This window comes from Bombina bombina, chromosome 4, assembly GCF_027579735.1.
Source record: "Bombina bombina isolate aBomBom1 chromosome 4, aBomBom1.pri, whole genome shotgun sequence".
NCBI classification, from domain to species: Eukaryota; Metazoa; Chordata; class Amphibia; order Anura; family Bombinatoridae; genus Bombina; species Bombina bombina.
This window is the reverse complement of record NC_069502.1, coordinates 486,136,811-486,157,182: the sequence shown is the minus strand read 5'-3', so window position 1 is coordinate 486,157,182 and position 20,372 is coordinate 486,136,811. Positions and strand designations below refer to the sequence as shown.

Here is a 20,372-nt window from a genome sequence, read left to right as displayed (position 1 = left end):
TAGAGACAAAAGCATTGAAGATATCAGGTATTATCCCTACAGGTACAAAGTCACACTCCGTCAAGAGGAGAAAATTTCACTTTGACGAGACATACACGGCACGGATACCTGGACAGCGTCTCATAAGGTAACAAACCTATGTCTGTTTGGAGATAGAGTGATATCTCTTTTACATCACCACGAGACACTAACTGTATTTGCAGCATAGCGATACATACGTTTCACTCTGATATCCAGGTCACTATTTTGGTCTCCAACACATATACCGGTGTATATTATTGCTACATTGTTTATGTTTTTATTTGCAACAGTGATTGTTTTATTGTTTCTTTGTATTGCTATAAGCATGTAATAGAGCAGCATTTTTAAGTAATCACCTTGAATATATATCTATTAGATATAAGCTAGATAGCTTTGTTTGGGAGATGTCCCAATAGTCCACACACTTCTATTACTGTATGATACAATATATGTACTTTTACTATTTTATGATATTCATCTGTTTTTAATAAATTGTTATATTTTTACACATCCTTTATGATCCTATTTGCAGCTTTAAGTTAGCGCTTTTCTCTTATCTTTTTGCACATGCCAAGCTAGTGCCATGTGCTGTTTTAGATGTGCACTGTGCAGCACTGAATGCTAAGCCCTATCTCGGCATCCTGCCAATACCGCTGCATCAGAAAAGGTCCTGCTGGGGTTACCACTGTTACCAGGTAACTGCGTTGGTGGTGGGGATTGTGTCTGGGTAGGGCTGACTATAGGCAAATGCAGCAGAAAGATGGAGTGGCAGGCACATGAGGATTTGAGCATCTGTGCAGCTGCACACCCTGCTCTTTTCAGTCTTGAGGCTGTGTGACTTGTCTCACATTGTATCCATGCAGCCTTGGGCAGACAGCATCCAGTCTGCTGGTCCGCTTAGCCCTGTTCTTTCTGCTGTGGCCTTACGATCAACTAACTGAAGTTTGTTAGGGGAACAGTGCTTTGTAGAAAGGGAAGAATAAGTGGGAAGAATAAGTGAGTGCACACATGCCCCTCCCCCATGCAGCATTGTCTAGTCCAGGGTGGGAGGTAACTTGTTCCTAGCAAAGAAGTGACATGTGCTGCTGTGGCTGATGTATAATGTCATGCTGATACTTCACACATTATGGTAAGGTTTATTTTTTAGGTTTTTTTTCTCTCTCTCAGATTTTAAAGCTTCCCATAGTAGTTCTGCTGTTCCAGTCAGTAAACTTATAATTTGTCTGCAACTCCATGTTTTCTCCCCAGTCTTTACCTTGCTTTACCCAGTCTGTTGGCTGCCCTAAATCTATTTAACCATCTAACCTCACACCAGAATCACATTAAAAAACATATTAAATTAATCCACAGTGGAGGAATTTATATATTTACTTATTAGTAGTGCTTAGATCCAGTTTCACATATTGCAATGTATTTCATTATTTTTTAATGATTAGTCCAGCAGTGGATGATCCACTACTGGACTAATAATTAAAAAAATATATATAAAATACATTGATTTAGTTGTTGTTTGGGATGTTTGGGGATGCAGAGCGAAGTTGCATGGGGGGGCAAGAAAATGTCTGCCCAGGGTCAAGTCAATATTAAAGATGAACTTGGTAACCAGACACATTATTTTCAAGGTTCTAAAGCAGGGGACAAGTTTTGACCAAGCAACAAGTACAATGCAAGGGCACAAGGTACATCAACCAGTCCCTTTGAAATGACACACACATACATACATATATATATATATATATATATATATATATATATATATATATATATATATATATATATATATATATATATATATATATATATACACACACACATACACACACCAGTAAAATGAATGCTCTTAATAAAAAAAGTGTTAATGTGATAATATTTATTGCTTGATAAATATAGCTTAAATGATAACTGCAAGAAGAGCAGCCTTTATGCATTCATAGAGCTGCTGAACATTTTCACTTCCCCTAGTTATACTTCAGTATAGCAGTAGCATGCAGGGAGTGGTATTTCCCAAGTGTGGCCAATCTACAGACCATACAGAAGTTGCCAGAACTGAACTAAGATAAAATTAAGGGTGATAAACATATTGTCCTATCTGTATCCCATTTCCAAAGGCAACTCTGCAACCTGTTCCACAACCTCTATAAAATGTGCAAGTACTAAGCATGGAAATCACAGCGGATTTTTTAAATGTTTCTCAAAAATAATCTATTTTACTGGCTAAAATGGGGAACATGGTAAAGCTCAGTATAAGTTTACAAAATTGCATCAGATTAACTGGTCTAGAATTTCCAATAAATAAATGATGTGTTTATCTTTGCTACCAGTGATTGGAAAACAGGTTAGAACAAGTGCTCTAACAAGAGGAGCTGTCAATATGTGTTCCACAAGTATATAATAAAATTATACCATATAAGTATCTGTCAGGGTATCTGAATGTTATTAAATAATATATATATATATATATATATATATATATATATATATATATATAATCCACAATTCAATCCTCCCCCACTCAATATGCAAACTTACAATGCATCCATGTGAGAACAAAGGGAAGACATTTGGCCTAGTTGGATCAGACAGTCATTTCAAGTCATTTCAAAGAAAGGCAAATTACTTCAAAAAGATGGTCATCTATATGGTTGTGTATTGCAAATTATAGATCAGCCACAAGAAGCATATGCCAACAAACATGATGTCTATGGAAATCCCTTTGAAACTCACTAAAGAAAGGAATATGGTGATTAGCACAGACCTGTTAATTACCCCTAGACCTCAAATCCACATCTGTGCTAGCTAAGCAGACACACATGTTTTGCATTATAACTTGTAAAAGAATTTTTGAATCACAACTTATGTTTAAATATCAAACATTAAATATATGCCTTAGACTGTATTAAATGTCTATATATGGATCTGGGGAAATGCAATTCAGATTGTAAAGGATTAAATAACAATTGTAATAATCCCACTTTAAAATATGTAACATATTAATATTTTTTTTTCTTGTCTTCCAGACATCTAAAGGACACATTTGGATACATATGATGAGTTAATAAATAGCAATAGTCAATTTAAAATGTCCAATTTTAATAACCTATTGCTTTATATTTTTCAGGCACCTAATAAGTACACATATAATTGGTATTTTAAATAATATCCTATGTGTTATGTACTCTCAAAGAGAGATATACAGATATGAAATATTAATCTGTATGGGATAGTAATCCAATGTAGATATAATTATATGAAAATGACATGTTTGCTGATCTCAAGGTATGTACAGGTATGTCATATTAAGATGACTCTGGGGAAAGCAAATGATCGACAATGTAATTGCTTATTAGTATGATCGCTAGAAACATGCTTGTATTTAGTATTGGAGTAATCAGAAAAATGACATTATCCCATCTATAATTAAAATTGTAAGTGATTAATGCAAAAAGTTATGGTATGTTAAATAATCATTATATTGGGAGATATTTGGATTGTAGCAGTGATTGATGGCGAGACTGTATTTGCTGGTTGTCTACTATCCCCTAGGGGATTGGAACTGGTATGACAGCCAAATAAATTGTCTATTAGAACACATACAGAGCAGGTCAGGGAGGCATCTCCCAGGTGACCAATGAGAGGGACAAGCTCCCGGGACCAATCCAAAAAGACAGCTCCGTTAAGGGCCTATCAAATTCAGATCACCAATGATTAGAATAAGGAGGGGGAGGATTATATCACGTTATAACCTCAATGCAAGGAGAGAGAAGGGAGTCTTTTATGTCTGCTGAAACTTGTGATTGAATAACTGGCTGCCATACTTGGGACACAATCACTTTAAGCAAAAAGCTGAGACTAACTTCTTGATCTATGCAATAACCTTTCTTCATATGAGGTGATCTGAATATACTTGAAAAAGATTGGAATACTAAATTGGCTCATGTGGTAATGTATGATGGTCCTATATTTTAATATTTAAAATCAAGGGTATTTGGTAACTATAACTAAATTGCCGTTAGTAATTTTAAAAGGGCACTTTGTATTTTAGCTTGCATTCATAGTCCTGTGTAGTCTTAACTAGTCACTCTTGTATGCTAAGTAATTCATTTATTTGCTAGATAAATATCCTTTGTGTTGCATATTTCTTAGTCAGGCCCATTATTGTAAGTAAATCTTTCTGGGATTGGTCTAAATCACTGTACTAACCCTAGCTAAGCATTAAAGCTGTGTAATGCAGCAGTGCTATGGCATAAAGGGAAGTCTGTCTTAAAAAGCAGGCTAAAAGTAAAAAGGTGAGTCATTGTGAACCTCATTTGCATATCTTACCCAGATTCCTTTGCTGCATTGGAAACAGTGTAGTCAGAGAGTTTCTGGGTTTAAAGCAAGTCTTCTGACTTGTTTAGATTTGTAAATGGTTTACACAATGAGTTATTTTCTCTATATTTTGTATTTAGTGGAGGATTTTAAACTCACTTTTCGCCTCCCCATAATTTTAATTGTTGATATATATAGATATATATATATATATATATATATATATATATATATATATATATATATATATATATATATATATATATATATATATATATATATATATATATATATATACATACATACATACATACACACACACTAGTCCTAAAGCCCGTTCACATGGAACATTTTTTGCAGTACAGCGGTCCCACCCCTTGCTCTCTCTCTCCCCCTCCATTTTGTGCACTCTCCACCTCTCTTTTGCTCCTCTCTCCCCCCTCTCTTTTGCGCTCTCTCCCCCCTCTCTTTTGCGCTCTCTCCCCCCTCTCTTTTGCGCTCTCCTCCCCCCTCTCTTTTGCCCTCTTTCCCCCCTCTCTTTTGCGCTCTCTCCCCCCTCTCTTTTGCGCACATCTCCCCCCCTCTCTTTTGCGCACTCTCCCCCCCTCTCTTTTGCGCACTCTCCCCCCTCTCTTTTGCGCACTCTCCCCCCCTCTCTTTTGCGCTCTCTCCCCCCTCTCTTGTGTGCTCTCTCCCCAGCTCTTTTGCGCTCTCTCTCTCCCCCCCTCTTTTGCGCTCTCTCTCCCCCCTCTCTTTTGCGCTCTCTCTCCCCCCTCTCTTTTGCGTGCGCTCTCTACCCCCTCTCTTTTGCGCTCTAACCCCCCTCACTCTTTTGCGCTCTCTCTCCCCTCACTCTTTTGCGCTCTCTCTCTCCATCCCTCTCTATTGCTCTCTCTCCCCTCACTCTTTTGCTCTCTCTCCCCTCACTCTTTTGCTCTCTCTCCCCTCACTCTTTTGCTCTCTCTCCCCCTCACTCTTTTGCTCTCTCTCCCCCTCACTCTTTTGCTCTCTCTCCCCCTCACTCTTTTGCTCTCTCCCCCCTCTCTTTTGCTCTCTCCCCCCTCTCTTTTGCTCTTCCCCCCCTCTCTTTTGCTCTTCCCCCCCTCTCTTTTGCTATGTCCCCCCTCTCTTTTGCTATGTCCCCCCTCTCTTTTGCTATGTCCCCCCTCTCTTTTGCTATGTCCCCCCTCTCTTTTGCTATGTCCCCTCTCTTTTGCTCTCTCTTCCCCTCTCATCTGCACTTTCCCCTCTCATCTGCACTTTCCCCTCTCATCTGCACTTTCCCCTCTCATCTGCACTTTCCCCTCTCTTTAACTCTTACCTATCTCTTTTTGTCTCTCCCCCTCTCTCTCTATTTCTCTCCCCTCTCCCGCGCCGACTGTACCTTATCACGCTGACCACGCCCATGTTTGCCGCAACAGCATGTCAGGGAAGGCCAGGTGTGTTTGTCCTTGTGCTGTCTCCACTGCGCATGACAGCTTCAGACAAACACCTTTTATATAATAGGATATTTTAGAATTTGTCTTAATTGTAGACAATTAAGAATTTATTTCAGCTTAGATAAATTGGCATATAAACTGACATATAAACTTACTGTTTACAGTAAGAATATATATAATTTATGGTGTTTTAATTGGGGTTGTAAAGAATCATTTGTGGGCTAAATAGCTTAAGTATATTTGTCTGGAAGCTATGGACCCATACTGTGATATTTAATTGTGGTATTTTAATGCAATTCAATTGTTAAGGTTAATTCTAAAGGTATATTTGGTTTGCTTTGTAAAGAATATTATAACAGTTTTAAACTTGTATAGTTTGATTCATATCTGGTTTTCTATAAATATAATTCAATGTGTCTATAAATTTTAACTAATATAAAGAATTTAGGAATTTACATATTAAAATACTAAAAGTTCTTGTAATAAACCATGATTAAAAACACTAGTATCAAGAATTTATTCATAGCACTTTTATACTCCTGAATCCCAAAGGATCTTCCATTTCTTAGAAGTAACACGCCCCACATACAAGAAGTAGAAATCCAAAATATCCAAAATTACAATAAAAAGCTTTTATGGTAGATAATAAAATGTGGGAAGATGGTTTCTAACTATGCATGGGGGACTGTGTCTCTGTAATCCTTGGATAACTTTGTAATTGTAGATATCTATTTAGTCTGAGAAACTGGATTCTGTCATGACTGCTTGCCAAAGATAAAATGAGTCTGCCACAGTGACATGTATCATTAAACTAAAGACAGAGACAAATGACTTCTATTATCTTACATTAAGAGGTTTTAAGTTCTATTAAACTCACTACCTTAAAATAATTAGAAGAATAACATAGTTCTTATGAAATCAAACTAACACTTGATGGTTTACAAAACACAATAATTTAACTAGGCCTAATTTACAATAGAACTTTCTTCACTTCCTCCTTCAATTCACTGATGAGTCAGATATAGAAATATAAATAGCAAATAAATATAAACAAATAATACTATAGTGAGCATACTAAAAATGTATAGCATTACCAAAAAATGAAATAAAAATACCTCAAATAACCATCAGTGTAAGTGAAAAGCTAAAATATTTGGTAAATTCGCTTAATTAGTGAGCAAAGAAAAAAAATGGTTGTATATTACAATACACATTAAGAAAAAAAATAATAATAAATACTTGTCTATGCCTGGTACAGTTATGTTTGCATTGTGGTTGATATGGTTTACAAGCATAATGGAGTTAGGACCCATACCGCAGACCCTTGTGTCAAACTGGCACGTGTATAGGCAACAATGTTAACTTAGTCTGACCATATTGCCGCTTTAAGAAGGAACACATATGAAAAATACATGTGAGGGTTCTTATACAAAACCATTTCTTTAAACAGCCCTGAAAACAGCCCTGACACATGTATTTTTCATATGTGTCCCTTTTTAAAGCGGCAATATGGTCAGCCTATGTTAACTGCAACAACAAATTTAAAGAATCCTGCTGTATTGATACAAATTACTTTAGACTGGTGCAGTCTCTGAATATAGAAATGTTATAGAAAAGCCTTGGGATTGGCTTGGAGTTGTGCATTGGAGGACCGGAGATTAGTGTATCACACAGAGCTGCTTGACACAGGGGAAGACCTAGCATGTATTAACATTGTGAGTGCTGCCCTTAAAGTGATGGTAAAGTTCAGTTATCCTCTCTCAAGTATTCCATTAATTGAGTCAAATTAATATGTTTCATTGATCATTTTTTATATTTCGGTATCTAAATAAAGTTAGACGTATTGCCATTAAATTTTGAAACTTATTTTATTCAGCCCATAAATTTTTTTTTACCTTACAGTCACGTTTTTCTATAGTCCAATTGAAATTTAGGCCGTTAGGCGACCGTCACTACACCTCACCCGCCCACTGATTCAACTGTGCATGCGCTATAATTTCCCCCCCCTTGTATTCCACACCCCACAAGCTTATAGGGGTTAATGTCGGAGCGGGTGCGACAGTCTATAGTGGTTTGAGATATTGAAGCAGGAAGTGTCGGATGGGAGGAGTAAGGATCAGTAAGGGGACACATTTAAAACATTAGAATCTATTGTTGGAAATAATTTTCAAAGTTTAAAAACTTAGCGACTAAGCACAAAAAGTAACAGGCAAACAAGTTTGTTGAAATAATCGGCTAAACTTTACCATCACTTTAATATTATTGTCAGTTATTCTTTTTCAACTTCATGTGGCATATGTTTGCTGTTTTAGATATTTACTGCAAGATCTTTATACATTTCTAAAAGCTTATAGCACCATGTATGTTAGTCTCATCAAAAATATGTATTGAACTTTTCCCTTTAAGTATTTCCTTTGTTCTGATATGATTGTATGGGAGTACACTAAGCCAAAAACTGATTTTTGTAATTGTTTTATGAGGCTTTTAAAAATGCTAGACCTTTTTATGGCACACCTTATAATATTTAAATAAGACAACATTACACTTACTCTGGTAAATAGGTTAACAAATTTTCTCTTAACTCCAATGAAACCAAGTTTGTTAGCCCTGAAAAGAAAAAAAAGCAAATGTTAAATGATGCAATGACCTAAAACTAAAGATGCCAATCCATCTTAAAATTCATTATTTCCCAACTATTTTTATGTACTGACTAGTAATGAATATTTCAAACAGATCAAAATGTAGTCATAAACTAAAGTTTAATAACAATTTTTCAGACTTTTTTTTATTTTTTTATTCTGAGAATCGGAATTGCACACATCACAAGTATAACCCTGCTACATATCTATGCCTGAATTGGCAAGTAGTGGAATTTGTTTGACCACTGACAAAATTACAAGAAAAACAAAATGCATGCTTACCTGCTAAATTATTTTCTTTCCAAATGATAAAGGTCCAAAGTCCTCCATAACATATGGATAGTTTCCCCGCCTACTAGATCCTTTCCTCCTATAATTATCTGAAATTATTTTCAGCCAGAACCAGGCCCAAACAAGGTCTTAGTCCTTGTAGGTGATCGCCAAGAGCTTGGACTCAAATACAAAATCTGCAGACCCAGGATTTCAACCATAAGTCTCTGCGAGCTAGAACTGCAAAACCAGACATTTTTGCTCCCAACTTAATGACTTAGTAAAGAAGGCATCCGTGATAAAGGAATTGCTAATTTAAGGAGCCTTAATTCTGTTCTGGATCTCCTCAAGAGGAGTATCTGTCTGAATAGAATCAGACAAGTAATCAAACCAGTAGGCTGCCTCACTGGTTGACCTGTGGCAATACACACTGCATGGCTGCCATTGGGAGCCCCTGGTGAACATACATTTTCTTTAGCATTGCCATCCAACTTCTTATCCATTGGATCCTTAAAATAACAACAATCCGCTATGGGAATAGTGGTGCCTCTTAGCCAAAGTGGAGATCACCCCTTCCACCTTAGGAACCGTCTGCCACCACTCCTTATTGGAGTCAGCTATTGAAACATTTTCTTGAGAAATTGGAGATGGAGAAAAAGGAGTTCTAGGTCTCTCCCACTTCCGTGCAATAATCTCTGTAGCACGGTCCTGGTTACAGGGAATACCTCCTCCGTGGAGAAAACATCAATGTACTTGTTCAGTTTACTAGACTTCTTAGGGTTTGACTGCTACAGTCATATCAGAGTCGTCCAAGGTAGACAAAACCTCCTTAAGTAACAGGCATAGGTGTTCCAGCTTAAATCTGAAGGAAACAAATTCAGCATCAGAAAAAGGAATTATACTGTCCTGAGATTTCTCACCCTCAGACGCTACCGAAGTGTCTTCCTCCTCAGACTTCTGAGAGGAAGCACCTTGAGTAGCCACCACTGGATCAGAAATCTTACTCACTGATTCTTGATAATTTCCTTTTGCACTTTCCCTGCAGCATGGAAAAAGCAGACAGCGCCTCAGATACCGCAGAGGATACCTGGGCAGCAATATCTTGCAAAGAAACTCCTACTGGAGTGTGAGAGGAAACACAGGGCACTGCATGAGTTAGAAACGAAAAAGAATGAGACACTTGAGGAGAAAGCTGTGGTATTATCCAATACAGGAGACACCTTAACACATCTGCCTTAGCTAATGATAGCTCAGGATCAAAAAGTCTATCCCTGTAACAAAGTTCTTTCAATACATGAAGAATAAAAAGGTACTGGGGGTTCCACCTGGGCGTCAAAACATAGACTACAAGTTACATTCTGCAAGTCCTCTTAATCCATCTTTACCCACAAGATGGACCCTCTAGCACCTCAGCTATTTTGCTGAGGTGCCTACCTGTCCTGCTGACTGGCGATCAATATTTATAAAGGAACGATCCAACTTTTTACTCCGGAACTATGGCAAGAGAGAGTGGCTTTCTCTACAGTAGAGCCGCTGCTATTACAAGCGCATCACAACTCCGGAACTCACAGGAAGTGAGAAAGCGTGCCTAAAATTTAGAAACATTACAAAGTACATACCTATTTATATACTTCTTTGTTTACCTTAACCTGCTTAAAACAATATATACAATTATATATAAAATAATAGGGATATCAGGCAACCTCATGAAATGTAAATTTGCAACATTGTAACATATTGTAATGTTTTTTTGCCAGAGTTTATGTATCACTACACCGTTGCCAATGGGAGAAATACATATTATTGTGTAACTGGTAAATAGCACTGAGATAAAGCCTATTACAATGAGGCAGGTTACAAAAAACATGCAAATTCTATCTTCTCATTTAGACCCTTTGGTGTCAAGGTGTTTAATACGTACATCCATTTAGATTATTTTTGAAGCAAAATGTTATCAATGTTACCTCCTCTACTCTTAGGCTTAACTAGTTCAATACCAATAACAGTTACCTCATCAGAATTTGATCCATGTTTTTCTGCAAAGTGTCTCCCTATGGGGCTGTCTATATTAACATGTTTGATATCATGCCTATGCTCTCTTACTCTATCTTTTAGTTCTCTAGTCGTTTTACCAACGTAAAATAGCGGACATGGAAGGTAAATCACCCCTGTGGAGTTGCAGTTAATCCATTGTTTTATTTTAAAAACATGGTTTATATCTTTAAAGAACGTTTTAGTCCGATATATATATATATATATATATATATATATATATATATATATATATATATATATATATTTATATATATATATATATATATATATATATATATATATATATATTGTTTTAAGCAGGTTAAGGTAAACAAATAAGTATATAAATAGGTATGTACTTTGTAATGTTTCTCTCCCCATTGGATGTCATGTCACACAGTGGAGTGAGTTATTCTAGTAACTCCACCTTCCTAAGCAAGTTGCAATTAAGGGCTATTTAAGCAAGGAGATGGAACCAGATTTCTGACAAAGCCCCTAAGACGGCCCATTGAGGGGAGGGGCGAAACGCATCATCATTCCCGCAATCGATACTCATCTGTGAGCGGTTGGTCAGATGCAAACCAAGTCCTTCATGAATTTGTGTTTGGCAAGTGGAATAAAGTGCTCACAAGCAGATGCAGGAGAGGAGCTTAATCGCAGCTGTGAGGAGGTACACCTGCCTAAAGTAAAAGCACAGCACAAGTGGTAATTATACAGCCTGGATACGAGATCCTGGAAAAGACCTCAAGAAAGGAGGTATCAGGGAATTTGCCGCACTACCGGAGATGTTGTAAATTGATAGGCTTTCTCTGTGCTGCACAGAAATTAGCATTTTTTTGAAGCTGTAATAAAATTACGTTGTTTTTAGTGCAGCTTGTGTCACACTTTGGCTTTTCTTATAATCTTTTTCATTAACCCTATCTTTTTATGGTGTATATACAGTATATAATATTTTGTGACTGCTTGCACACTTACTTCAGGTGTAGTTCACCAAAGGCCTATTTTTCTGAGTGCCACCAGCCCTGTCAATTTGTGCGTATATATATATATATATATATATATATATATATATTATATAATATATATATATATATATATATATATATATATATATATATATATATATATATATATATATATATATATATATATATATAAAAGGCCAGGTACCTTGTCAAGGTCTCTTCCAAAAACCTGGGTCCCTAAACAGCCACACAATGCAGGCTCACAATCAAACAACTGTGAAAAAATGAAGGGTGCACAGGCTTATGTAATCTCCCCAAACATATACAAAACACGGGAGGAGTCAGCACTCTCAGGCCAGACCGGATACACATCCTATGACCCTGTAACATGCACAGCCCTGGGTGCAAAACAGCACTCTCAGGAAGCTGCACTGTCACCAGAGTCACAGGCAGTTAACCCCAGACAGGTCTGGGTGCAAGGCCCAAACAGGGAAAATTACAAAAAAAGAATACATTAATATAGCACACAGAGAAAGATATATACACATATATAAATATATACAAACACACACACACACACACACACATATATATATATATATATATATAAATATATACAAACACACACACACACACACACATATACACACGCCCACACACACACACACACACATATACACACGCCCACACACACACACATATATATATATATATATATATATATATATATATATATATATATATATATATATATGTATATATATATATATATACATACATATATATATATATATATATATACATTCACAATGATAGATACTATTATTAGGAGGTTTGTGCCTTTAAAGGGACATAACACTTTTTTGCCTGAAACAAAATAAGATATAAATTAAAAAAAAGCCTGCAATTGCTGCAAATCAAATAGCTGATTTAGACTATCTTAAATAAAATTAAACCTGCAAATGCATATATCTGGTTTAGACAATGTGCAGTACTTTGAAAACCCAGATTTTACTTTTTGGACTCCGAGATAAAGCATATTTTTTAAACACAAAGCAATAAGGGCTCGATTTAGCAAGCCTTTCTCCTCCATTCCACTGCAGGTTCTCACAAGAGCACTAATCAGACTGCTGCTTCCCTATCCTCTTCTCCACCTCTTAGGTGGAGAATTTCAATCTCCCCTTTCTCGTCCGACTGGGGAGATTGACAGCTCCTTCTCGTGCGTGATTGGCTGCGCATGGGCAGGGTTTGCATGCAGGGGTCAAGTCCAGCAGGAACACATGGGAATGGAGTTCCTGCACTATTTTTGCAGGAGGAACTAAGTTCCCCCTGGACAGAAAGCAGAAATGCTTCAGTCTGGTTAGAGGGAAAATAAATGCAAGCCTGTCAGCTGTCCTGCTTTGTGATCACCCCACACTGTGTGGAACACATGGTGCTTACATTTCAGTGTGGCTTGCTCAGGGGTTATTTAGTTCCCCTCAGAAGAAATAGGACTATTGCACCTTAAATTGGTGAGACTCTGTGACAGAGGAGTCATCTCTGGCCCAAAGGCAACCATTCAACGCTTCAATGGTTTTAATTTGCTTTCATTAACCATAGTGTATAGATTACATACATATAAATACACTGTGTGTATGTATGTGTGTGTGTGCGTGTGTGTGTATGTATGTATGTGTATGTAAGTGAGCCTGTGTGTATAAAACAATATTAATTGTGAGGGGGGGTGGAAGTCTTGGTGAGTTTCCACACTTTTTTGTGGGACTTGACCCCTGGTTGCACGTGAGCGCAAAAACATAATTTATGTAAGGACTTACCTAATAAATGAATTTCTTTCATATTGGCAAGAGTCCATGAGCTAGTGACGTATGGGATATACAATCCTACCAGGAGGGGCCAAGTTTCCCAAACCTCAAAATGCCTATAAATACACCTCCCACCACACCCACAACTCAGTTTAACGAATAGCCAAGTAGTGAGGTGATAAAATAACGACTAAAAAAGAATACAAAAAGAATAACTGGAAATATAAATTGTGATTTTATATAAAAAAAATCATAACCACCATAAAAAAGGGTGGGTCTCATGGACTCTTGCCAATATGAAATAAATTAATTTATCAGGTAAGTTCTTACATAAATTATGTTTTCTTTCATGTAATTGGCAAGAGTCCATGAGCTAGTGACATATGGGATAGAAATACCCAAGATGTGGAAGTCCACAGAAGAGTCACTAGAGAGGGAGGGATAAAATAAAAACAGCTATTTCTGCTGAAAATTTAAAATCCATATAAAAAAATAAGTCTTTCTTATAAATTTCAAGAAAAAAAAATTAAATCATAAGCAAAAGAATCAATCTGAGACAGCTGCCTGAAGAACTTTTCTACTAAAGACTGCTTCAGAAGAAGCAAATACAACAAAATGGTAAAATTTTGAAAATGTATGCAAAGAAGACCAAGTTGCTGCTTTGCAAATCTGATCAACCGAAGCTTCATTCTAAATAGCTCAAGAAGTGGCAACTGATCTAGTAGAATGAGCTGTAATTCTGTGAGGCAGAGACTGTCCCACCTCCAAAAAAGCCTTGTTAATTAAAAACTTTAACCAAGATGCCAAAGAATTGGCAGAGGCTTTCTGACCTTACCTAGGACCAGAAAAAAAAACAAATCGACTAGACCTCTTTCTGAAATCCTTAGTAGCTTCGACATAGTATTTTAAAGCTCTTATAACATCCAAGAATACAAATATCTTTCAAGAGTAATCTTAGGATTAGGACACAAAGAAGAAACAACAATTTCCCTACTAATGTTGTTAGAATTCACAACCTTAGGAAGAAATTTAAACAAAGTCCGTAAAACAGCTTTATCCTGATGGAAAATCAGAAAAGGAGACTCACAAGAGAGCAGACAAAATTCAGAAACTCTTCTAGCAGAATAGATAGCCAAAAGGAACAATACTTTCCAAGAAAGTAGTTTAATATCCAGAGAATGCATAGGCTCAAAAGGAGTAGCCTGCAAAACCTTCAAAACCAAATTAAGATTCCATGGAGGAGAAATAGACTTAATAACAGGCTTGATACGGACCAAAGCCTGAACAAAACAGTGAATATCAGGAAGTTTAGCAATCTTTCTATGAAATAAAAAAGAAAGAGCAGAGATTTGTCCCTTCAAAGTACTTGCAGACAAACCTTTATCCAATCCATCCTGAAAAATATTCTAGGAATTCTAAAAGAATGCCAAGAGAATTTGAGAACACCATAAAATATAGGTTTTCCAAACCCAATATTAAATCTTCCTTGAAACAGACTTACAGCCTGTAGCAAAGCATTAATCACTGAGTCAGAGAAACCTCTATGACTAAGCACTAAACTTTCCATTTCCATACCTTCAAATTTAGCGATTTGAGATCCTGATGGAAAAATGGCCCTTGAGAAAGAAGGTCTGGCGTTGAAGGAAGTGGCCAAGGTTGACAACTGGATATTTGGACAAGATCCGCATACCAAAACCTTTGAGACCATGCTGGTGCTATCAGAAACACATGTGATTGTTTAATTATGATCTTGGAGATCACCCTTGGAAGAAGAACTAGAGATGGAAAAATGTAAGCAGGTTGATAAAACCAAGGAACTGCTAATGCAACCACCATCTCTGCCTGAGGATCCCTGGACCTGGAAATCTACCTGGGAAGCTTCTTGTTTAGATGGAAAGCCATCAGATCTATTTTGGGAAGACCCCACATCTGTACAATCTGACAAAATACATCTGGATGGAGAGAGCACTCCCCTGGATGTAAAGTCTGAAGGCTGAGATAATCCGCCTCCCAGTTGTCTAAACCTGGGATATGTATCGAAGAAATTAGACAGGTGTTGGATTCTGCCCAAGAAAGTATCTGAGATACTACTTTTATCGCTAAAGGACAGCGAGTCCCACCCGGATGATTGACATATGCCACAGTTGTGATATTGTCTGCCTGAAAACGAATGAAAGATTCTCTCTTTAACAGAGGCCAAGCCTGAAGAGCCCTGAAAATAGCACAGAGTTCTAAAATATTGATTGGTAACCTCGTCTCTTGAGGATTCCAAACCCATTTGTGCTGTCAGAGACCCCCAGACAGCTCCCCAACCTATGAGACTTGCATCTGTTGAAATCACAGTCCAGGAAGGATGAACAAAAGAGACCCCTTGAATAATCTGATGATGGTCTAACCACAAAGTCGTAGAGAGTTAAGTGTTGGGATTTAAGAATATCAATTTTGATATCTGAGTATAATCCCTGCACCACTGATTCAGCATGCAAAGCTGCAGAGGTCTCATATGAAAAAAGCTAAGGAGATCGCGTCCGATGCTGCAGTCATGAGACCTAAAACTTTCATGCACATAGCCAGTGAAGGGAATGATCGAGACTGAAGGTTTAGACAAGTTGAAACCAACTTCAAACGTCTCTTGTCTGTTAAGGACAGAGTCAAGGATACTGAATCTATCTGGAATCCTAAAAAGGTAACCCTTGTCTGAGGAATCAACAAACTCTTTGGTAAATTGATCCTCCAACCACGTCTTTGAAGAAACAACACTAGTTGATTCATGTGAGATTCTGCTAAATGAAAAGATTGAGCCAGTACCAAGATATCGTTAAAATAAGGAAACACCACAATACCCTGCTCTCTTATTATAGCTAGAAGGGCACCGAGAACCTTCAAAAAGATTCTTGGAGATGTCGCTAGGCCAAACGGAAGAGCAACAAATTTGTAATGCTTGTCTAGAGAAGAGAATCTCAGAAACCGATAATGGTCTGGATGTCTATTGTGGACATGTAATGACCATGCTGAACAAAAGGCAGAATAGTCCTTATAGTCACCATCTTGAAAGTTGGGACCCTTACAAAGTGATTAAAAAACTTCAGATCCAGAACTGGTCTGAAAGAATTTTCCTTCTTTGGGACAATGAATAGATTTGAATAAAAAACCCAGATCCTGTTCCAGAAGTGGAACTGGTACAATTACCCCTGAAAGCTCCAGATCTGAAACACACTTCAGAAAGGCCTGAGTTTTCACAGGATTTTTTTGGAACATGAGAGAGAAAAAATCTTCTCACAGGAGGTCTTATTCTGAAACCTATTCGATACCCCTGGGAGACAATATTCTGAATCCAATGATTCTGAACGGAACATGTCCAAACGTCTTGAAATTATTTCAATCTGCCTCCCACCAGTAGAACTGGATTGAGGGCCACACCTTCATGCAGTCTTGGGGGCTGGCTTTGGTTTCTTATAAGTCTTTGATTTATTCCAACTCGAAGATGGCTTCCAATTGGAGCCAGGGTCCTCAGGGGAAGGAGTGGTTTTATGTTCTCTATTCTGACGAAAGTAACAAAACTGATTAAAAGCTTTAGATTTACCATTAGATTTTTTATCTTGAGGCAAAAAAACTCTCTTCCCCCAGTAATAGTGGAAATAATAGAATCCAACCGAGAACCAAATAAATTACCCTGATTTAGATACCATGTCGGCATTCCATGATTTGAGCTATAAATCTCTTCTAGCTAAAATAGCCAAAGACATAGATTTAACATCTGTCTTGATAAAATCAAAAATAGCATCACAGATAAAATGATTAGCATGCTGAAGCAAATGAACAATGCTGTACAAATCAGGATCTTTTTCCCGCTGTGCTAAGCTATCCAACCAAAAAGTTGATGCAGCCGCAACATCAGCCATAGAAATGGCAGACTTGAGAATATAGCCAGAATATAAATAAGCTTTCCTTAGATAAGATTCCATTTTCATATCTAAAGGATCCTTAAAAGAAGTACTATCTTCAATAGGAATAGTAGTACGCTTGGCAAGAGTAGAAATAGCCCCATCAACCTTAGGGACTTTTTCCCAAAACTCTAATTTAGCCACTGGCAAAGGGTACAATCTTTTAAACCTAGAAGGAGGAACAAAAATAAGTACCAGGCTTAGACCATTCCTTAGTAATCACATCAGAAATAGCCTCAGGAACAGGGAAACACTCAGGAGTAATTACAGGAGGTTTATAGACAGAATGTAAACGTTTACTGGATTTGTTATCAAGAGGACCAGACATCTCAATATCCAAAGTAATCAACACTTCTTTCAACAAAGAACGAATATACTCAATCTTAAAAAGATAAGTTGATTTATCAGTGTCAATGTCTGAAGTAGGATCTGAGTCAGAGAGATTCTCATCAGAGGTGGATATATCAGTATGTTGTCGGTCATTACAAAATTCATCAGTATTATGAGACATTTTAAAAGACCATTTATGTTTATTAGAAAGCGGAATAGCAGACATAGCCTTCTGGATTGCATCAGCAATATAATTTTTTATATCAACAGGGATATCATGTACATTAGAGGGAACAACAGATACTGTATTAGTACTAATAGAAACATTTTCAGCATGCAAAAGCTTATCATGACAACTGTTACATACTACAGCCGGAGATATAGTCTCCGATAGCTAACAACAGATACACTTAGCTTTGGTAGAACTGTGTTCAGGCAGCAGGGTTCCTACAGCAGCTTCTGACACAGGATCAGATTGAGACATCTTGTAAAATGTAAAAGAAAAAAAGAAAATTTAAACAAAAATATCTTATTTCCTCATATAGCAGTTTCAGAAATGGGAAAAAAATGCAAATGCTAAAATAGACAAAAAAGCAAATAGCATAGCTCTCTGAGCATAAAGAAGGCAAGGAGCATATAGGAAGTGGGGTAAAATAAAACTAAATGTTTTGGGTGCCAAGTATGATGCACAAAACGCAAAAGAAGTGATGCAACTCGCGTCATAAACAGACACAATTTTGTGCCAAACAACCCTGGCGTCAACTAAGACGCAGGAATGACTAACTTGCATCATCATAGACGCACATTCGCGCCAAAAAAATTCTCTCACCAAGAATGAAGCAATAAATAACAGCATTTTGCGCCTTGCAAGCCTTATTTGTTCGCATGAATTTAAAAGGAAAACAAGTCAAATTGGAAAAGAGAAGATACTTCAGGTAAAAAAAAAACTTCCTAAAACATGATTCCCATACTGAAACTGCTAGAATGCAAAGGGAAATATACATAGACCTGACTCATGGCAAATATAAGTAAATACATATATTTAGAACTTTATATAAATACATAAAGTGCCAACCATAGCTGAGAGTATCTTAAATAATGATACATGGGGGCGGTGCCATCAACCAAGCATGGAGGACATGTTTCAAAGAGCTCCTGAAGAAATTTACATGCTATAACGACTAATTAGAGCTCAAATTCTGTAACTTTCTCTAAGAATAACCCTGAGAAGGCAGGATTACCCCTACAATGTTTGTGGATCTCCCCACTTTATTCACATTCCAGCTCATACCCCTATCTATCATCGCAGATTAGGAAATACCCAGGTTTCTGAGGCCTACTGCAAGTACAACATCCGATATGGAGGAAGTATCATCTACCATTTGTGAGGCCCTGCGGGAGCTAGGTCCTAAAAATTGTCAGCTAGCTATGATGAGATCTCAGTTTGATTAAAGGGACCACTGAACCCAAATTTTTATTTCATGATTCACATAGAGCATGCAATTTTAAGCCACTTTCTAATTTATTCCTATTTCAATTTTTCTTCGTTCTCTTGCTATCTTTATTTTAAAAAGAAGACACCTAAGCTTTTTTTTTTTTTATTCAGAACTATGGACAGCACTTTTATTGGTAGATGAGTTTATCCACCAATCAGCAAGAACAACCCAGGTTGATCACCAAAAATGGGCCGGCATCTAAACTTACTTTCTTGCATTAAAGATACCAAGAGAATGAGGAAAATTTGATAATAGGAGTAAATTAGAACGTTGCTTAAAATGTCATGCTCTATCTGAATCACAAAAGAAAACATTTGGGTACAGTGTCCCTTTAAGGTCTGCTATGGCGCAACCGTTGTTTTCAATACAAGACAGATTGGGTGATATAAACCTTCCGACCTGTGCAGAACAACCTTCATTATGTGTGGGACGGTCAATAGAAATTCAGGCAGATCTAACCGCTGACTTACCCAGAGATCTTACGACTCCCGCCTTACACTACAACGAATCTAAACTGGAGGACATAGCCGGTACCAGAGAGCTGAAGGCTACGCTATCTTCTATACTGAGGGAGCCCCTCGCGGTGACCCGACAGCTGAGCACTCTTCCTGTGCTGGGAAATCGGGAGGAGAATGTTTCGCTGGTTTACAATGTCGCATTTGGTGTCTGATCGTGGGTCGGCTGGAGTGCTCTCCGGGGAGTTCCTATATAGCACTGAGATCCTGCTGAGCTATGATCACTACATCGGCTCTGAAATTTCTGCCCCGCGAAACCGGAGTATGTTTGGATACCTGTCTTTGAGTAGTAGCAGCCGTGAGATGTGTCATTCCATGCCAGCTGTACATGCTCTGGGAGGGCTGTCATTTGGGTCCTACAGGCAGGATTTCACAAGCCAAATCAACATGTCGTGGGACACTTTCGATCCGGGAGGTTGTTATTGATGTTTGTTACTTGCTCTGTACGGTACGGTTGAGGGACTTTGATGGAGTTAGACTGTTTTATACCCCTTAGCCAGATCGATGGCAATGATGTGAATATACTATCCTTAAAAACTCTGCTCCTCTCCACACTTGTATTAAGCCTAAACGGCACACATAGGAAAACTCTTATCTAGCAGTGATGTA

At 37.5% G+C, this 20,372-nt stretch overlaps 1 protein-coding gene across 1 annotated transcript in view; it reads right to left on the bottom strand.

Annotated features, from left to right (window-relative positions):
* Window positions 1–20,372, bottom strand: part of LRRC1 (leucine rich repeat containing 1) — a 447,671-nt gene that overhangs the window by 178,002 nt on the left and 249,297 nt on the right. The window contains exon 5 of the mRNA XM_053710387.1: window positions 8,318–8,374. Within this exon, the coding sequence (XP_053566362.1) occupies window positions 8,318–8,374 (57 nt within the window). The remainder of the gene's footprint in view (window positions 1–8,317; window positions 8,375–20,372) is intronic.